A 16,902-nucleotide genomic window follows, 5' to 3' on the forward strand; every position below is an offset into this window, starting at 1 on the left:
ACTGCAGAACAGAAGACCTCGGCCCCGCCTCCCAAGGCTACGCTTAGGCCACGCCCCCTTTGGGAGTTCCGCCCCTCACTTTGCTGTCCTGGCCCAGATTCCTAGACTTGAGACTCAGAACCTGGACGGGGACCCGCAGCATCATTCATAAAATACAAAAGCCGCTTCTTTCGGGGCGAGGGTCATATCCTTGGGAAACCGAGCCATTCTGTCCAGCTTCTAGCCTCAAACGGGTCTTGGGGTCGTGGTTCCTCTGTAGGAACCTCGGAAGATCTGGTCACCCTGCCCTTCTCAGGTGCAGAAAGCCAAATTTCCCCCAGTGAGCCAAGAAGATTGCTGGTTTTCCCACCCGTCTGGGTAATCTGAGGGCAGGACCTGTGCCAGACGTGAGGGCTAGACTGGTGACCAAAGCCTCTCCTGACCTCCCGACCCTCGACGAGAACTCAGACTCGCGCTGCACATTCCCTCCGCGGGGAGGAGGGGCGGCGCAGTCACGCGCACATCTCACTTGCGTTCACACACGCGTAAGGCTCACGCACTCCGCCCCGCACACCTGTGCTCCGCCCCTTGGTCCCGGCCCCGCAACGCGAGTAGGCATTTGGGAACCCAGGACGGTTTCGGAGGCGCCCCCCTCCCCATCCCTTCCATTTCCCTGGCCGGAGTGATCTGGAGCCTGTCGCGGTTCCCGACCGGCCCGCATCCTTCCCTCCCCCCGTCTGCCGCGGTACCGGTATCCGCAGCCACCAGCCCGGAGCCGGTGAGGCGGCAAAGGGGGGAGGGGGAGGAGGCAAGGGATGAGCTCCGGGAGGGCGTCGGGGGCCCTGAGCCGGACGAGGACACCCCTGGAGCCGGGACCCGAGCCGGAGCCGGAGCCGGAGACAGAACCAAACCACCGGTACCGGGTGGGCCAGATGGTCGGGATGGGAGGAACCGAAAAAGAAGGGACCAGGGAATGCAAGGAGGGGAGGGGGCTGCATGATGCCTAGTTCAGGCCGGTGTAGAAGAAGTGTCAACACTGACTCAAGCGAGATGTCTGGGCTCACTGCCTAAGAATTTTGCCCCATCTCGTGCTGCAGTGTCCTTGGGAGGGACTGGGGCGCGGAATGAGCTGTAAAAGATAGCGGTCTGGGTATCAGAGAAGTGAGACTGGGTCATGGCAGAGGGCCTGGGTAGCTGCCATCTGGCCTCCAGCATTTGGAGATCTTGGCCGACCAGCACCCTGAGTCCGGACAGCTCCTTGGTTGGGTAGGGGGTGGGGCGGGCCTCCTATTGCGGATCCTAAGATGCCTTCCTACTCTGCCGGGTCCCTAGCTGCAGCCCACTAAACCCAGGAGGCGCCCTGGCCCGCGCTCGCCCCCCAGGGCCTCATGTCGGAACCACAGCCTGGCCTGGAGCCGCCCCAACATGGGCTGTACATGCTCTTCCTGCTTGTGCTGGTCTTCTTCCTCATGGGCCTTGTAGGCTTCATGATCTGCCACGTGCTCAAGAAGAAAGGCTACCGCTGCCGCACATCTAGGGGCTCAGAGCCTGATGATGCCCAGCTCCAGCCCCGTGAGTGAGGAGCCTAGAGGTCCGATTAAGTCTCCCTTACCCTTCTTCCCAAACTTTTTTCTGCCTCCCTGGCTGACAGACCCAGCCCAAATCCTGATGACGTCCAAAAGACAGCTTATTTTTTGAGTCTGCATGTAGAGTGGCACCACCCTGAAATCGAGGCTAGAGAAGGGGGTCCACTCATAGTAGCCTTGGGAACCCATTTCTTCTCTTACATTTTCTGGCCCAATGCATGAAGGCACATAGGTAAAGGGATATGTCTTGAGCTATCACCCATGGGGCCATCAGGTCATGCTCCCCCAAAGCTGACTCATTTCCCGCTTCCTTGCCAACCTCTTTCATCCTCCAGCTGAAGACGATGACGTGAATGAGGACACAGTAGAGCGGATTGTTCGCTGCATCATCCAAAATGAAGGTGAGTATAGGCCAACAGCTCACTCCTTCCTAAACTGACTTTCTCTTGCCCTGACCTCTACCTCCACTGACTCCCTCTTCTCCCTCTCATCAGCCAATGCTGAGGCCTTGAAGGAGATGCTAGGGGACAGTGAAGGAGAAGGGACGGTGCAGCTCTCCAGGTGAGCTGGAGACAAGGGCCAGCATGACTTAGCTTACCTTGGAGTACGGCCTCCTCTAATACAGTCTTCCCAAGTCCCGGGAAGTTTGGTAGTGTTAGAGGGGTGAGGTGGACAACGCTCCCTGACCTATGAAAGAAGTTTTGTAGGAATCCTTTATCCTCCAGTGTCTAGACACCATCCAGCCAACATTCACCTCTGGTGTCACTTCCTCTGGTTAAGCATTGCTCTCTTTAGTAAACAGAGTGGAAAGGAAGAACACATGACCGACCACTCCTGGTTTAACAGTGAATTTATTAAAGACAAAGGGATGTTGGAACCTGGGGAAGGTGGGGCTTGATGAGGTTTAAAGAGCATATTGAAAGAACAGGAGGAAAGAGCAGGAAGGGAATTGACACTATTGTTTCTGCTCCCTTCCCTTCTGTGGTCCAGTGTGGATGCCACCTCCAGCCTGCAGGACGGGGCCCCCTCCCATCATCACACCGTGCACCTTGGCTCTGCAGCTCCTTGCATCCACTGCAGCCGCAGCAAGAGGCCCCCACTTGTCCGTCAGGGTCGCTCTAAGGAAGGAAAAGGCCGCCCCAGACCTGGAGAGACCACTGTATTCTCAGTGGGCAGGTGGGGATATAGTGGTCCAAGAAAAAGGAGGTTAAATTGGGGCCCCAATAATCCTGTCCCCCAAAAGTTGGGGCCCAATTCTTTCTTCTGAAGAACTGGGCAATTACAGCAGGGGTCAGGCTGAAGTGTCCCACAGTCTCAGGCAGCTTCCCTACCCCAGGTCAAACCCAGGGAGGGAGGTTTAGGGAGCCTCTGAGCTGTAGGCCTGAGTTGCAACGTTCTCTTCCTACTCAGATTCCGAGTGACACACATTGAGAAGCGCTATGGCCTACATGAACATCGTGATGGTTCCCCTACAGACAGAAGCTGGGGTTCTGGTGGAGGGCAGGAACCAGGGGGTAGTCAGGTGGCTGGAGGAGGGCAGCCTAGGACAGGGACGGCTGCCGTTGAGAGGCTGCTCCCCGAGCCGCCACCCTCCCAAGCCGTAGCCACCCACCCAGTACAGAATGGAAGGCTCAAGGATGCCAGCCTAGTCCCTTGTACACTTGAGGGGACCCCTGGAACCTCTGTAGAACTGAACTTGGGCCCTAGAGGGAGAGGCCCAAGCCAAGGGCTGCCTAGTCAAGAACCAAATGGACAGCCAACCAAACTGGACACCTCAGGTCAACAGGTATGAAGACATGGCCAGGGCTGCACTGGGTAGTGGTGGACACATCTTACTGTCCATACTCTGGGCAACATGGATATGATCCACCTCCTGTTCCCACTGAATACCTCCCCTTCTCTCAGGAGTCTCAACCACCAGAAGCAGGGGGTATGTGAGACAAGTCTCCCTGAACTCAAGATCAGGTAATCTCACCCTCCCACCCTCTCTCTAAACTACTCAATCCCATCAACTCCTCGAACCCTCGGAATGAACTTTAAGCTTAGTGTGTAGGGAGTGGGCATAGATGTCCTCCAGAAGTTAGATACAGTGCCTGGAGAACAGAACTTGACTAGGAAGCAACACTGTTTCCCTTCCTTTCTTCCAAGCCACAGTCTTCACTGTGCTGATGGATTACCAGCAGGCATTCCCAGGGGATGGATAGCCAGGAAGGCTCTCCCCTCCACTGGACAGCTCTGCCCCTCAGTTGAGGGACCAGCTCTACTTCCATCTGGAGTTACATGGTCCTGGGCTGAGAGACCTCAGGAGGAGCCCCTCCCAATTCCCAGCCCCTCATTCTTTTTCCTTTCCCCACCTGCCAACAGGTTGCCTGGCCTCCCTTCCCCAAAACCTCGCTCTACATGCTAGAGCGTGGCAGCTGGGACCAGGCCCTACCCTCAGTGGGCCCCTAAAGCAATAGTACCTTAGGCTCCCTGCCGTCTTGGCACAAGAGGCCCAGGCCCTGGCTTGGACATCATACCCTTTATTCACTGTCAATAAATCCGCTCAGACATTACAGTTGCTTTGTATCCTGGCTCCAGCTCCTCTGACTTCCAAGATCTGCTCCTCTCCTGGCTCCAGGCCTAGTGACCCTGGCATTCAGGGTGGGGTTGACCACAGAGGCAGGGTGATGACAGGTGAGCCAGAGCCAAGCAAGGCTTTGGGAGGTGGGTTCCAGCCCCAGAGATTTTGTGGTATTTTACCACCTTAGATATGGGGTGATGGCAAGAAGTCAAAGGGGTACTTCCAGAAATGACAGGAGAACAATGGGGGAAGGCATGGGTTCAAATCCCAGAAATGGGAACAGGGTAAGTTTCTACCCCTGGAGGTGAGAATGGACATCAGGAAAGACTGCAGCTTTTGCCTATGTCGCTCCAGACCATTGAGGGAGTGGTTTCTGTCAGCATGGAGACAGGGGCAGCAGCATCACTGGAGGGCAGTGAGGCCTGGCCTTCAAGTGAGAGGATCGGGATGTCCAGGATCCGGGGCTTTGGCTGGTGGGGGAGGTGGTGGACGCATCTGCAGGGGACATGCATAATTAGTGCTCCAGAGTCTGTCTTAGGAATATCTCTGACTTCAGCCCAGCAAACAAAATAAGACCATAGGAATGACCCTTTGGTACCATCTCCTCCAAGTCAGGGCACCTTACCGGCCTGAGTCGAGGCACCATGAAGTCTAGGGGTCCAGGGCAGTCTAGGACTTTGTCTAGAAATAGAAACCAAAAGTCAATTCTCAAGCTTTGTTCAGCTCCATACTGCATCTCCAGCACTTAGGGTAGTGATACTTTATAAATACTTGTTGACTTAGCAAAAAAAAATCACCAGCCTGAGCTATAAAATCCATTAGTCCATCCATTCTCAACAAATACTTAATGCACAATTGCTTTGTACAAAGTACCAAAGAAACAAAGCTTCTCCCTCAAAATGCCTATTGAGAATCCCATAATATCACACACACACACACACACACACACACAGAGAGAGAGAGAGAGAGACAGAGACAGAGACAGAGAGACAGAGAGAGACAGAGAGAGACAGAGAAACAGAGAGTGTGAGTTGGGTGGTGTTGGTGCATGCCTTTAATCCCAGCACTTGGGAAGCAGAGGCAGACGGATTTCTGAGTTCGAGGCCAGCCTGGCCTACAGAGTGAGTTCTAGGACAGCCAGGGCTACATAGAGAAACCCTGACTCGAAAAACCAAAAGAGAGAGAGAGACAGAGAGACAGAGAAAGAGGGAATGCCCAAGTACTAAATTATTCAAGTACAACAGGAATGCTAGAAGAGATGGTAGTGCCCCTGGAGCCAGGGAAGGTGACTGAGAAGGTGGGCATACTAGAATATTTTAGAAAGGCTAAGTATTTGATGGTGGAAAGTAGGAGGCTGGGGCTGCAGACATAAGTTAGTGGTAGATATGTGTGCCTAGCATGAACATGATCCTCATTTGATCCCCAGCACCCACAAAAAATAATCCAATAGGTAAGCATTGTAATAGATAAGAGAAAATAGTGAAAAGGTGAGTACTGTATTTCAGAATTGAAGGACACTAAGAGGAAAACATACACTTTAGGAAAATATAAGAATTCAGAGAGGAAAGACAGCAAATTTTTAAAATAATAATGATCTAAAACAGCCATGTTTACTGTATGCCAGCACAATGTTGTACACTCTTAGCAGATATCTTGGATAACTTTTCTTCCTTATGTATACAAGGGTTTTGCCAACATGTATGTCTATGCACCACATGCATGCCTGGTGCCCACTTGGGTCAGAAGAGAGGGTCCCATCCCTTGGGAGTAGAGTTACTGATGACTGTGAACTGCCACATGGGTGCCAGGAATCAAACACAGGTCCTCTGCAAGAGCAGCAAGTGCTCTTAACCACTGAGCCAACTCCCTAGCCCCTGATAACAATTCAATAAAGCAATGCCTTTTCTTTCACTTTATAAAGAATGTAAACCAAGCTAGGCTGGTGCCCATACTTCTAACCCCAACACGTTGAGGAGCCTGGGGCAGGAAGAATGCTAGTTCAAGGTTAGCCCTAGCTCCAAAGACTAAAGGACAATGACACAAAACATGGACGAAGGACCAGACAAGTGAAGCCTCCTACCTCATGTCATACAGCAGAAGGTGACAGAGGAGTATGAACCTGGCTCCAAATCCAAGCTCTCCTCCCCATGCATGTGCCATGGGCCTTACTGCAAGTACACACACAGGGGCAGGGGAAGGCAGAGCCCAAGCCTCTTGCGTACCACTGCTCCTGCTCCCCAGCCTCTGCTTCTGTCTACTCACCAGAAGGCAGAGCAGGTGCAGGAGATCCGTCCAAGGCACAGGTAGGTGCAGGAGGGGAAAAGCTGGGAGGAGAAGGGGATGGCAGCATCTGGAAACAGGGTAGGCATACAGTCATTTGTGGTCTGGGGGAGGACTTACAGTGTTTCTTCTCACCCCACTCTCGGTTTCTCTCCCATTTCTTCTCAATACCAAAAGCAGCCAAATGAGGGTTATAACTGATACATATTTCCAACAGCCGATATGCACTGCATAGTTATTATGTGTCAAGTATTCTGCTACCACTTCACATATACCAATCTATTCAACCCTCACCACCACCCTGAGAGCTATGTCTTTTGAGGGCTACAGGAGAAGTGAGATTCAGTTGGAGCCATGCATCCGAATCATGGTCACTTAGTGGCAGAGTACTGACTAGAACTGTGGTGTTCTGACTCCCGTGTACAATCTCTACTGTGTCATGACAAGGCTCGGTGGTTAAGAGTGCTGGCTGCTCTTCCAGAGGTCCTGAGTTCAGTTCCTAGCACCCACATGGCAGCTCACAATATAATGCGGTGCAACGTCCTCTTCTGGTGTGCAGATAGACATGCAGACAAAGCACCCATATACATTTAATACACTAAAACTTCTTGTGTGCCACAGGGCTGAGGAGTGTGCCTTTATGATCTCTAGTCATGGCAGCGAGCCTGCTAAAGCAGCTATTACTGTTTTTATTTTACACATGCAGAAGGCAGCTCAGAGAAGCTGACCACTCAAGCTCATGCTATAACAATTTGTACTCAGGCCTATCTGGTCCTAAAGTTCCCAAGCTCCTATGAAGGGTGCCTCAGTTTCTCTTTTTTCTTCCCAACCAAAGCATACAGAGAGGCCTAAGCTACCATAAGAGGCAAACTTTTGGAGGAAACAAAGATTTAATGTTAATACCGAGCATTGTTGAGGTGAAAAGGTCAACCCAGAAGTACTGGGAACGGAGAGAAAATGAAGTTTTACCTGTTCAGGGTCAGAGAGTTCAGATGGCCCCGGGGGGCCAAGCAATTCCTCTACCAAGAGAGATGGGAAGACTCCAACATGCCCCCCAAATTCTCCCCTCCAGAAGCCATCATCCACTCCATCTTGAGCCCTGGGCAACAGGCGGATGAGTGCCCCTTCAGGAAAGCTTAGCTCCTCTTCACTCTGTCCTGTGTAGCTGTACAGAGCACGTGCCAAGAATGCTACAGAACCCCAGAAGAGAGGATGAAGTAAGGGAGTGGGTCGTGGTATGCTAGTGCTGTGACACCCCATAACCATCCAGTAACCTGTATACCCATGGTCTCCGGATCCATACCGCCTTGCCTTACCTGTGGGCTCTGCTCCTGAGGGATTGTCACTGCCACGGTGGCTCTCAGGAAGGGAGAGATCCGGGAAGTTGAGATATCGCTCAGGGACAAAGCCTGCTTCACCATGCTGGTTCCGAGCCTGCTCACCCAGCAGTGTGAACAGGTTATCAGACTTGCTCAGCAGTCTACAACCTTGGCTCTTCTCTATTCAAGCATCTGGCATTGCCACACACAAGTCCCCCGTGTCCCCCAACCAGGGTCCCATACTCACCTTAACCCATTCATCAGCATCTCCTTCCTCTATGACCTCCAGCCACTCACCCTCTGTGATAGTCAGCTCATCCTCACGTCCTGCCTGAGCCCCACAAGGAAGGATTCAAGATTTGCCCCCTTCCCACCCCTGTTGCCAATCTGAGGTTTCCACACCCATTCACACCTGATAGCCAAATACTACATGTGCAGGGCAGGGGAGGGGTCTGGTAGCCAGGGCTGGTGGGGCAGGCTCCTCAAAGAGTTCCCCAGCCTCCTCACACTCGTCGAAGTCAGAAAGCTCAGCATCCTCAGCCTGGATCAGGGTAGAGGACAGATACTCAAGTACTGCATGGATCTCCCATACCCCTATCTAACTCTAACCGACACTGGGAATCCTCCCTCAAGACAGTATCCCTCAACCAATGATCATATATCATAACCAAAACCACCATAGGACAGGATGATACTAAATAACAGCAATTACAACTACGTGCTTAATCATACATACATACATACATACATACATACATACATACATATAACTTCACTTAAGCTTCTGCATAACCCAGCACTGTTTTGTATTAACTATATTATACTGTATAACGATATTAACCTCACTTTACTTTTAAAGAAACTGAGGCTCACAAAGGTTAAGTCATTTTCCCATGTCGCACAGCTCATAAGCAGAGTGGCTGGCATTCAATTAACTTCTAGTCTGCTCCCAGAACCATGGTTCTTAATCACCATATTATAAGTTTATTGAGGATTCTCCATGCCAGAAACTATGCATGGTAGCCTCGTGGTAACCCGCAGAGTTAGATACTGTGATTCCCATTTTAGAGGCTCTGCCTTCTAACAAGGAATTTTAGCTTCCCAGGTGTGCACGGTTAGGGACAAGGAGGAGCTCACCATGGGAGATAGGTCCCTCTGGGACAGTCGAGCTTCACTAAGTCGTCGCTCCTGTTCCACCTCATCCTGGGCTTGGGTCATGGCTGGCTTCAGCCAGCGCTGCACATCGAGACCAGCTTCCTGTAACAGGGCCAGCCGGGCGGCCCCTTTCACCTGGCTCACCTGGTATGAGGCAAAACAGAATAGTATATCCTGGCTAGATGGGTCTACCCTCTGCTTCCCTTTTTCTCTGCCATGGTGAAGAGGGTTGGGTTGCCCCAGGAGGCAGGATCTCTGTGGTTCTTAGACCAGGGCCATGGCTCACCTGTGCCCGTCGGATGTTCTCCCTCACTTCCTGTAGCCGCTGTTCTACTCCTGGAGCTTCTCGCCCTAGAGCCTGCTGACGCCTCTGCTCCAGTCGCTGCAGGACCTGGTGAGGATGGCAGAGGTGGGTGGAGACATTGTGGGCCACAGTTCACTCTGAACCTGGTACTTCGCTAGTTGCATCATGTGCATTGGGTCATCTATCTTCCCTATGAGGTAGGTATTATCATTGGCTCCAGTTTAGCCATGAGGAAATCAAAGTCCAGAGAAATGAAGTCATTCCTTACCCTGGGTTAGAGAACTCAAAAGCAACTACAAACTTGTTGTAGGAGAGACTACAAACCCCAGTCTGTCTAGGGCCAAAAGCTGTGCTCGTAACTACTGCATCATACCATTGTGTTAAAATTCCTTTCCCTCCCTTCCTGTCTGCATCAATGGTTCCCATCGCTCAGCTTTTCTTACTCACCCCCAGTGCCTGCACCCCCACCTCACCCGATGCCCATGATGCTGGATCTTGTAGTCCCGGGCAGCCCTGCTTGTCCAGCGCTGAACCTCTTTCTCCAGGCCACTCTCTCCAGCCATGCCTCCTGCTCCCCACTCCAGAGCACACACCTGAAGGAGACAAGGAATGCTTGAAGAAAAAACCCAGTGTACGTCCTTCTTACCAGCCTTCTCCTTCCTTATCTTTTTTTTTATCTTTTTTTAAGATTTATTTTATTATTTTGTGTTTATACATGTTTTGCCTGGATGTATATCTGCGCACCACATGCACACCTGGTGTCCAAGGTGGTGGTGAGCATCAAGTGCATGTTGGGAATTAAACCCAGGTCCTTTGCAAGAACAAGTGCTCTTAGCCAGTGAGCAATCTCTCCAGCCCCTTCCTTCTTCATCTCGACCTCCAGTGTCAGGGACAAAGAAGATGGAATGAATGCCTTTGTTTGTGGACAAAAGTATGTGCTGATGTAGACACAGGCCCAGGAATGGGATCAGGGTGGATGAAGAGAACAGGACTGACTTTCGTCTGAGGTGCATTTGTGTACAGATGGGAGGGAGGTGAATGGGATTTTGAAAACCCCTGTCCAAGGCTGAACAGTCACCAAATCAATACTGGGATAGGATCAATGAGACAAGGGGTCTAAAGCATATTTACGCTTAGATTTGGCCTGTTTCCACAAGAAGGGTGTTCTCACCTGATCAGCCCCTGCTGGCTGGAACTGCTGAGGTGGGGTGGGAGAAAAGACTCCAGGCCCCTGAAGAAACAGCTTCACATCTTGTTCCCAATTTACCTAGGGTTGGATAAACGTATGGGCACTCACTTGCCACCCACTCAACACTGTCCAGGATCTTCTTGGAAGAAAAGAAGTCAGAACTGCCTGTCGTGGGGTGAAGGAGTCGGGTGGGTGTTTGAAGAAAACATAAAGCATCCCAAGGAGAGCCCTCACCTGAGAAGCTGCCTTCCCTCCATGGCGGGCATGCTCCAGGATCATCTCTGCAGCTTCCAGCTCTGTGTGTCCCAATAAAGTCAGGGGGTCCCTCAAGTATTCTGACAGCTCACTTACCAAGACCTGGAGAGAACAGAACCCCAAGGTACCTTAGTACATTGGGTACATATGACCTTCTCCCAGGCTTCTAGTGCAGAGAAGATCATCCATTCATGGATGGGGCACGGACATGAGGGATAGGGAGAAGACTAGGGGTAAGTCATTACTGCTTCTAACCACAGTTTGTCATGTTTAAACCACTTCCAAGTTTAAGTACTTCCATTCTCTTCAAACTTCATTAGAGTTACGATGTGGGCAAACTGGGGTTAACTCTGATGAGGAGTTAAATAGACATCAAGAAGCAGAACCAGGACTTCCACATGCATCTTCTAGTCACTCTGAGCACTAGCACTAGTCAGTCCGGGTGGAAGGAGGAACCAGGGATGGTGTCTACATTCACCAAGGGCAGGAGTAGTCTGGGTTAGGACTGGCCTTGAGCAGTGCTGGCAATTCCTCTTGGTAGTAGTGGGCAAGGTGAGCATTGGTGGCCACTAAATTTAGCAGGTACTCATTGCGAGCTGCTCTCAACTGCTGGGAATACTGGGCTGACTGGGCAGACAGCTGGGAAATGGAAAGAAGAGTCAACAGGGAGTCCTGAACCCTTGGAGGCCTTCCAAGGCCAACTTCTACTCCAGAACCAGAATGGATCTCACATTATTTCCTGGCACTACACTAAAACCTCCATGGAGAACACTGGCTTTAAAACCCTCCTGTGGCTTCTGCACAAATATAAAAATGCAAACCGTGCCTTGCCATTGTTTACCAGCTCTTACAGGAGCTGGTCTTTCCCAGGTGCATGGCTCCTGCTTACAGTGCTGTGGCCACACTGGACCAAAGTGACTCTTTCTTCAGCTTTTACATTCAACATCCCCTCTCCTCAGGACGCTCTTCCCAAAGACCTTGGCATGGCTGCTGCCTCCCTGACACTCAGGCCACCTGTTCAGTGAGCTTCTCACTAGAGCCCAACTATCACAGCACTTTAATTTCCATCCTCATCTGATTATTCGCATACTCTCACCTCACCCGGGCTGTGAGGTGACTCCATTAGTCCTGTTCTCACTGTATCCCCAGGGGCGGAACACTGACTAGCATGGAGAGGTACTTCAAAGCACATATAAAGGAACAACAAAAAAAGCATTGTTTCTACTGTCCAGATAAAGAAACCAAGCAGCTATACTTGAGCTACAGCTTTACAGAGTACATACTACATGCCTGACAATGAACCACTTGGAAATTTGCAAGCTAGGTTCAACCTAATCTCTTACTTTTATGCCACTGGACCCCAAACCACTAAACTACTCTACCCTTATTTATGCCTTATCCCTCCCTCCCCCACCCCCCAAACCTTGGTGCTCAGTTTCTGGAGGCTGGTTCGAGAGTGGAAGATCCCGTGGTCACTTCGATTCAGCCTGTGCAGGGAAGAAACAGTCAAGAGTCAGGTACAGCTATGACACTCTGATACCACCCATAGTCCTCACATCATGCCCTGGAGCCCACCTGGCCTGGACATCAGCTGCCTTCTCCTGGGCCAAGGCCCAAACACGCTCTCGCTGCCCATAGAGCTTCCGACTCCGGCTCAGCTCCCGGACAGACTGTAGCACCTCAGCCTGTGCCTGCTGGAGGCTCTCTGTCCCCTGGTGGCAAAGATACATAGAATCCTGACCCAAACCATGTCTAATCTGAGCTGGAAGTTCCTTTGCCCCATCCACTGAGACATACCTTTCTAAGCACCTGCTCCTTGGCACTCCTCCCAGTACCCCCTGCTAGGTCACGGTATCGGTCAGACGCCTGGAGTCGGGTTTGGCCTCCAGCCACAGTGGCATCCAGAAGGCAGCGCCAGGCACCAAACACTGTCCTACCCCTCCCCAGAGAAGGTCCGTGTTGAAGAGAGAAACACTCCACCACTTCATGAGACCCCACCCCAATACCAATACCACAAGAGACAGGTGCCCCTCCCCCATCTAGGAGCCCAGCAATCGATCAGCCCATTAACTCAGCCACAGGATCACTCATGCCCTCCACCCCCACCCACAGTGTCCTTGCTGGGTCAGCTCCTCGGCTGCTGCTGTGTCAGCCCTACCTTTGGCTCACGTGCCTTCCCCTGCTCATTAGGTCCGTGTCCCCACAGATCTCTGGGGCTGAGCTCCCCATCACCTCCAACTCTGTGCAGCTCACCTGCTGTCCACCTCCCCGCTCCGCTGCCCTTCTCTCTTCAGGAATGGCCCGGCCAGCTTCTGGAGTGCCTGGTGAGAAAACCATCACACATACAGATCCTTTACGAAGACTCACCCCAACTGGGGGTGAATTTAAATCCAGGGTCTAGAATATCATCTTTTGGATGTATAACATATACATTTCCTAAATGCCTTATGTCCATTCATTTATTTAGTCCTTAGAACCTTATGTGGAGTTTGGGTATTATTATTACAATTCCCATTTTACAGAGAAAAAATTGAGGCCAAAAAATAATAAAGTAACTTGCCCAAGATCGCACAGCTAAGGAAGTAATAAAGCAGGGATCTGACATAAATCTGGCTGATCCTAAATATGTTCTGTCTTATTTTTTGTTAATGAAATCATTTTATTCTAACTCACAAATAAAAACATCACACAGTTAGCTATTTGTTCTTGACCACAATGGGGAGGGGCACTGCTGTCCATGTAAAGGAGGCTATAACAAGAGGGAAAGTCCAGAGAGGAGTCCCATACCTGGCCATACTCCCGTTCAATGGCTGCCCTCTGCTTGCTGTAGGATCTGTAGAAATTGGGAATAGAAAAGGGGATGTTACTGTTTCCTACTGTTTTCCCACACTCAAGTCTCTCTTCAGCTTGAACAGGAGGAAGAAGGAACCAACCCAGAGTGTGACTACATCCAGAGGGAGTGGGTCTGAAAGACAAAGAGTCCTTGAGATCACCTCTGGAAGCTGCAACACAGGTCAGCCTCACCTTATTGCTCAGAGTCCCAGCAGGATCCTCCCACCCCTGGAGGACCATCTGTGGGCCTGCGGGTGCGAGGACTGATAACACCTGGCTGGGTTCACAGTGTCTGTCACTTCCAATAGGTCTGGAAGTGGGGTGGGGGTTATGCCCTAAGCTTGATTGTAGAGGTGGAGAATGGCGTGTGGTCAAGAGATATGAGGAAGGGGCTCTCTATGTATATAGCCCCAGTTATCTGAAGAGGCATGTCTAAGGTGAGGGTCATGAATGGGTAGGCCAGAAAGCTCATCCAGACAACGCCCAACCCTGACAGATGTATACTGAGAAAAGAGTGGCGCTCGTTCCTGTGAAGATGGAGTACGTGAAGGTGAGGGGGTCTAGGGCTACCTGATGTCCTCCAGTAGATCCGCCTCCCTCTGTTGCCGGGTCTGAAGGATGCTCAGCTGCTCCAAAAAGCGAAGTTTCACCTCCTGGGCCGGCTTCACCTGTAGGATTGAGAAAGAGAGGTGAGGATTCCCGCCTGGTACCCCACTCCGGCGGCGTGGGGACCTACAAAACACCTCACTGGGAGCGGTGAGGGGGCGGGGCCCGAGAGAGGCTGGGCTGTTTCCTCGGTTTCTTCTGGGTTAAGCTTTGACCTCCTTGCCACTCCTTGTGACCCATCCCGATCGAGTGCCCGCGGGCTCCCTCCGCTCCCCCAGACCTCCAGGAAATCCCTTTTTTCTGGGCAAATCTCACTTTTCGGGGCGGCGGCTGCATCGCGGCTCCAGCAAAGGCTGCCAGACACTCTACTCCGGAACTCGGGGAGGCCCCGCCCACGACAATGCCCCGCCCCAGAGTTGACCCGCTCCGCCCACGCTCGTCAAGCTGCGCGCCGGGCGCGGAAGAACACAGGGGCAGCAGAGGAAATCAACCTGTTATTTCTGGCTACAAGTACCCCGGAAGGGTCCAGGCCGCCGGGCGGACGCAGCGTGCGCCTGGCAGTCGGGAGATCCTCGAGCTTCTGAGTCAAGACGCCTGAGTTCTATTTCTAGTATAGCCACTGATTCAGCCTGTAATTACTTCTGGTCATTCATTTACATATGCTTAATACCAGTCCCTACACTAAGTGCAGAAGACAGGTGACCAGGGAAACTGAGTCACCGGCCACATGAGCGAAAATGTCTCTAACAAAGGGAGGCACCTTTCCCTAGTCCCCGCAGAACTGGAAATGCTAGTGTGACAGAGGTAAGAAATAGGCCCAGAGCCCGCAGAAACGAGTCCAGAGGAAAAGACGGGTACATCCTGGGCTCCACTGGGCATTAATGGTATCCGTGAAGGGGCGTGTGACCTGGAAAGCTCTTGTCATCATTATAGATCTTTTCTTCAGGCTTTATGCCTCCAGTTTACCGATTTTAACGTGGTGTGTGTGTGGCTAGCCTGAGGATTCTACTATTCTACTAGCACTGAAATTACACATGCTGGCGCTACACGTCCAGCTTTTTTATGGGTTCTAGAAATTTGAACTCAGGTCCTCACATGTATATGCTAAGTGCCTTTACCCACTGAGCCATCTCCCTAGCCCCTCAGTGTGCACTTTATTTTATCCTACAACCTTTCCATCAGTAAGAGATACAGGTTCTATTTCAGAATGAGAGAGAGAGAACATTCTAGTGACCTATTTCCCTCAAATTCCAAGACCATCAACCTTCCCCAAGACTTCATTATTGGTTTTCAAGTCTAACATTCAGCCTTTTCATTTCCAGCTTTCTTCCTTCTTCCCACAACCCACCGTTTCAACAGTGACCAGTGATTGAAAAGGGTGTTAAGACGACAGGCTTAAATGTAATTTTAATGTACTTTAAAATGTAATTTTAAGACAACATGCTTAAAATGTAATTGCTTCCAAGGAAAATCCAAACACCTGAAACTCAAATAGAAGACAGGCTACAAGGATATGAAGACTCCTGTTCTTGAGAGGACAGAGACAAGGCTCCACACTGTCACCCTCAGCACCCTGAGGAGTTCCCCAAGAGTGATCTCAACTCAGTCCAAACTGGGATCTGTGATTTTGTTACTAAAAGGAATTTCAAGACTAGCTGTTATAACAAAGCAGAGTTGGAAATTTTATTAAAGATAATTTAATATAGGTTAGAGCACAAGAGCGAAGAGAAAATTCAATCAGAAGAAAGTAAGACACATCCAAGTAAGGGGATTGTGGGATGTGCTTCCCAAGGGAGTGCAGGGGAAATGTGCTTGTACCTGGTGTGGGGATGGGGCTCCTCAAAGAAGAGAAAACAATTAAGTGTCTTATCACTAGCAGTGTATGTTCTTTGGCGGTTCTCAGATTACTTTTTATTTTTTAAGCAGGTTTTCTTTCTGTAGTCTTAGCTGTCCTGGAACTCACTCTGTAGACCAGGGTGGCCTTGAACTCACAGAGATTGACCTGCCTCTGCCTCCCCATTGCTGGGATTAAAGACAGGTAGCACAACTGACAGGCTTCAGTTTCCATCTTAAAGCCATTATGTTGCGAAAAAGGTTTTCCTTCTGTTTCTTCTGATAAAAGAAATATGTGTGGTAACTCAGGAGACTCAAAAGCCACGAGAGTTGCACAAGGGGTTTATTACACATTCTACCCTCGTCGTCGTGGAATGTCTAGTGAAGTTGCTAGAAAATTGCAGATTTATGACTAAGACATGAGAAAGACCGGAAGCAGTTAATTGTACATTATTTTTGCTGTGCTACTAGCAAAGGTTTGAGCCAGAAGCTCTGATGAAAGGCTTCTCTCTGCCTTCTTGTGTCCTCAGAATTTTCCCTATTTGTTTTGTTTTGTTTTGAGTGTTTTTTTGAAACATAGTTTCACTATGCAGCCTTGGCTGGCCTGGAACTTATTCTGTAGACCAGGCTGACTTTGAACTCAAAGATCCACTTGCCCCAGTTCCCGAGTGCTAGGATTAAATGTGTGGGCCACCATTCTCAGCCTTTCCCTATTTTTCTGTCTTGCCTCTCCTACTACCCACTCTTTGCCCCAGCTGCTCCTATCTCCCCACAAGTCAAGGCCTTTCCCACTGCACAGCTTTAGTGCCTGCTCCCGTCCTCTCCTGCTCTGAGCACTCCCCCATCAGCTTCTTGCCATTGTTCTCCTCAGAGGCTTTTGCCCCATCCACCCAGTGTAAAGGCCACATCCATCTTAGCTCAAGCTGTCGCTGAGTTTAGTTTCTTCGAAGTACTAAACTCACCTGTCCTCTGATTGATGTGTGTATTTAGTTTCCTTTCTG

General features: G+C 50.7%; 2 protein-coding genes across 3 annotated transcripts; one reads left to right on the top strand and one right to left on the bottom strand.

Moving 5' to 3' along the window:
* The first annotated feature begins 842 nt into the window (after nucleotides 1–842).
* Nucleotides 843–3,573, top strand: Rell2 (RELT like 2). The gene is made up of 7 exons (XM_028777948.1): nucleotides 843–895; nucleotides 1,312–1,551; nucleotides 1,901–1,966; nucleotides 2,060–2,126; nucleotides 2,556–2,741; nucleotides 2,976–3,351; nucleotides 3,471–3,573. The coding sequence occupies exons 2-7, from the start codon at nucleotides 1,368–1,370 to the stop codon at nucleotides 3,501–3,503; spliced, it is 912 nt and encodes a 303-aa protein (XP_028633781.1). The 5' UTR covers nucleotides 843–895; nucleotides 1,312–1,367; the 3' UTR covers nucleotides 3,504–3,573.
* Nucleotides 2,400–14,451, bottom strand: Fchsd1 (FCH and double SH3 domains 1). 2 transcript variants are annotated; one of them, XM_028777945.1, is made up of 20 exons: nucleotides 14,384–14,451; nucleotides 14,033–14,130; nucleotides 13,418–13,463; nucleotides 12,884–12,951; nucleotides 12,428–12,563; nucleotides 12,206–12,342; nucleotides 12,054–12,117; nucleotides 11,141–11,269; nucleotides 10,610–10,732; nucleotides 10,358–10,453; nucleotides 9,660–9,779; nucleotides 9,169–9,273; nucleotides 8,865–9,026; nucleotides 8,140–8,268; nucleotides 7,975–8,058; nucleotides 7,725–7,842; nucleotides 7,378–7,598; nucleotides 6,391–6,478; nucleotides 4,754–4,809; nucleotides 2,400–4,623 (listed from the first exon to the last, which is right to left on the bottom strand). In XM_028777945.1, the coding sequence occupies exons 1-20, from the start codon at nucleotides 14,402–14,404 to the stop codon at nucleotides 4,558–4,560; spliced, it is 2,067 nt and encodes a 688-aa protein (XP_028633778.1). In that variant the 5' UTR covers nucleotides 14,405–14,451; the 3' UTR covers nucleotides 2,400–4,557. The 2 variants fall into 2 exon arrangements, with proteins under 2 accessions (XP_028633778.1, XP_028633779.1); XM_028777946.1 differs by lacking the exons at nucleotides 12,884–12,951; nucleotides 13,418–13,463; nucleotides 14,033–14,130; nucleotides 14,384–14,451 and adding an exon at nucleotides 12,789–12,843.
* Nucleotides 14,452–16,902: the final 2,451 nt, after the last annotated feature.

This window comes from Grammomys surdaster, unplaced genomic scaffold, assembly GCF_004785775.1.
Source record: "Grammomys surdaster isolate TR1022 unplaced genomic scaffold, NIH_TR_1.0 317, whole genome shotgun sequence".
NCBI lineage: Eukaryota > Metazoa > Chordata > Mammalia > Rodentia > Muridae > Grammomys > Grammomys surdaster.

Excerpts from the sequence above, each read along its gene's own strand:
- Rell2 (XM_028777948.1), top strand. The coding sequence starts at position 1,368 with ATGTCGGAACCACAGCCTGGCCTGGAGCCGCCCCAACATGGGCTGTAC. Across the intron at positions 1,552-1,900 it reads TGATGCCCAGCTCCAGCCCC|CTGAAGACGATGACGTGAAT; the intron begins GTGAGTGAGGAG and ends TTCATCCTCCAG. Across the intron at positions 1,967-2,059 it reads CTGCATCATCCAAAATGAAG|CCAATGCTGAGGCCTTGAAG; the intron begins GTGAGTATAGGC and ends CCCTCTCATCAG.
- Fchsd1 (XM_028777945.1), bottom strand. The coding sequence starts at position 14,404 with ATGCAGCCGCCGCCCCGAAAA. Across the intron at positions 14,131-14,383 it reads TGCAGCCGCCGCCCCGAAAA|GTGAAGCCGGCCCAGGAGGT; the intron begins GTGAGATTTGCC and ends TCAATCCTACAG. Across the intron at positions 7,843-7,974 it reads ATGCTGATGAATGGGTTAAG|GCTCGGAACCAGCATGGTGA; the intron begins GTGAGTATGGGA and ends CTGGGTGAGCAG.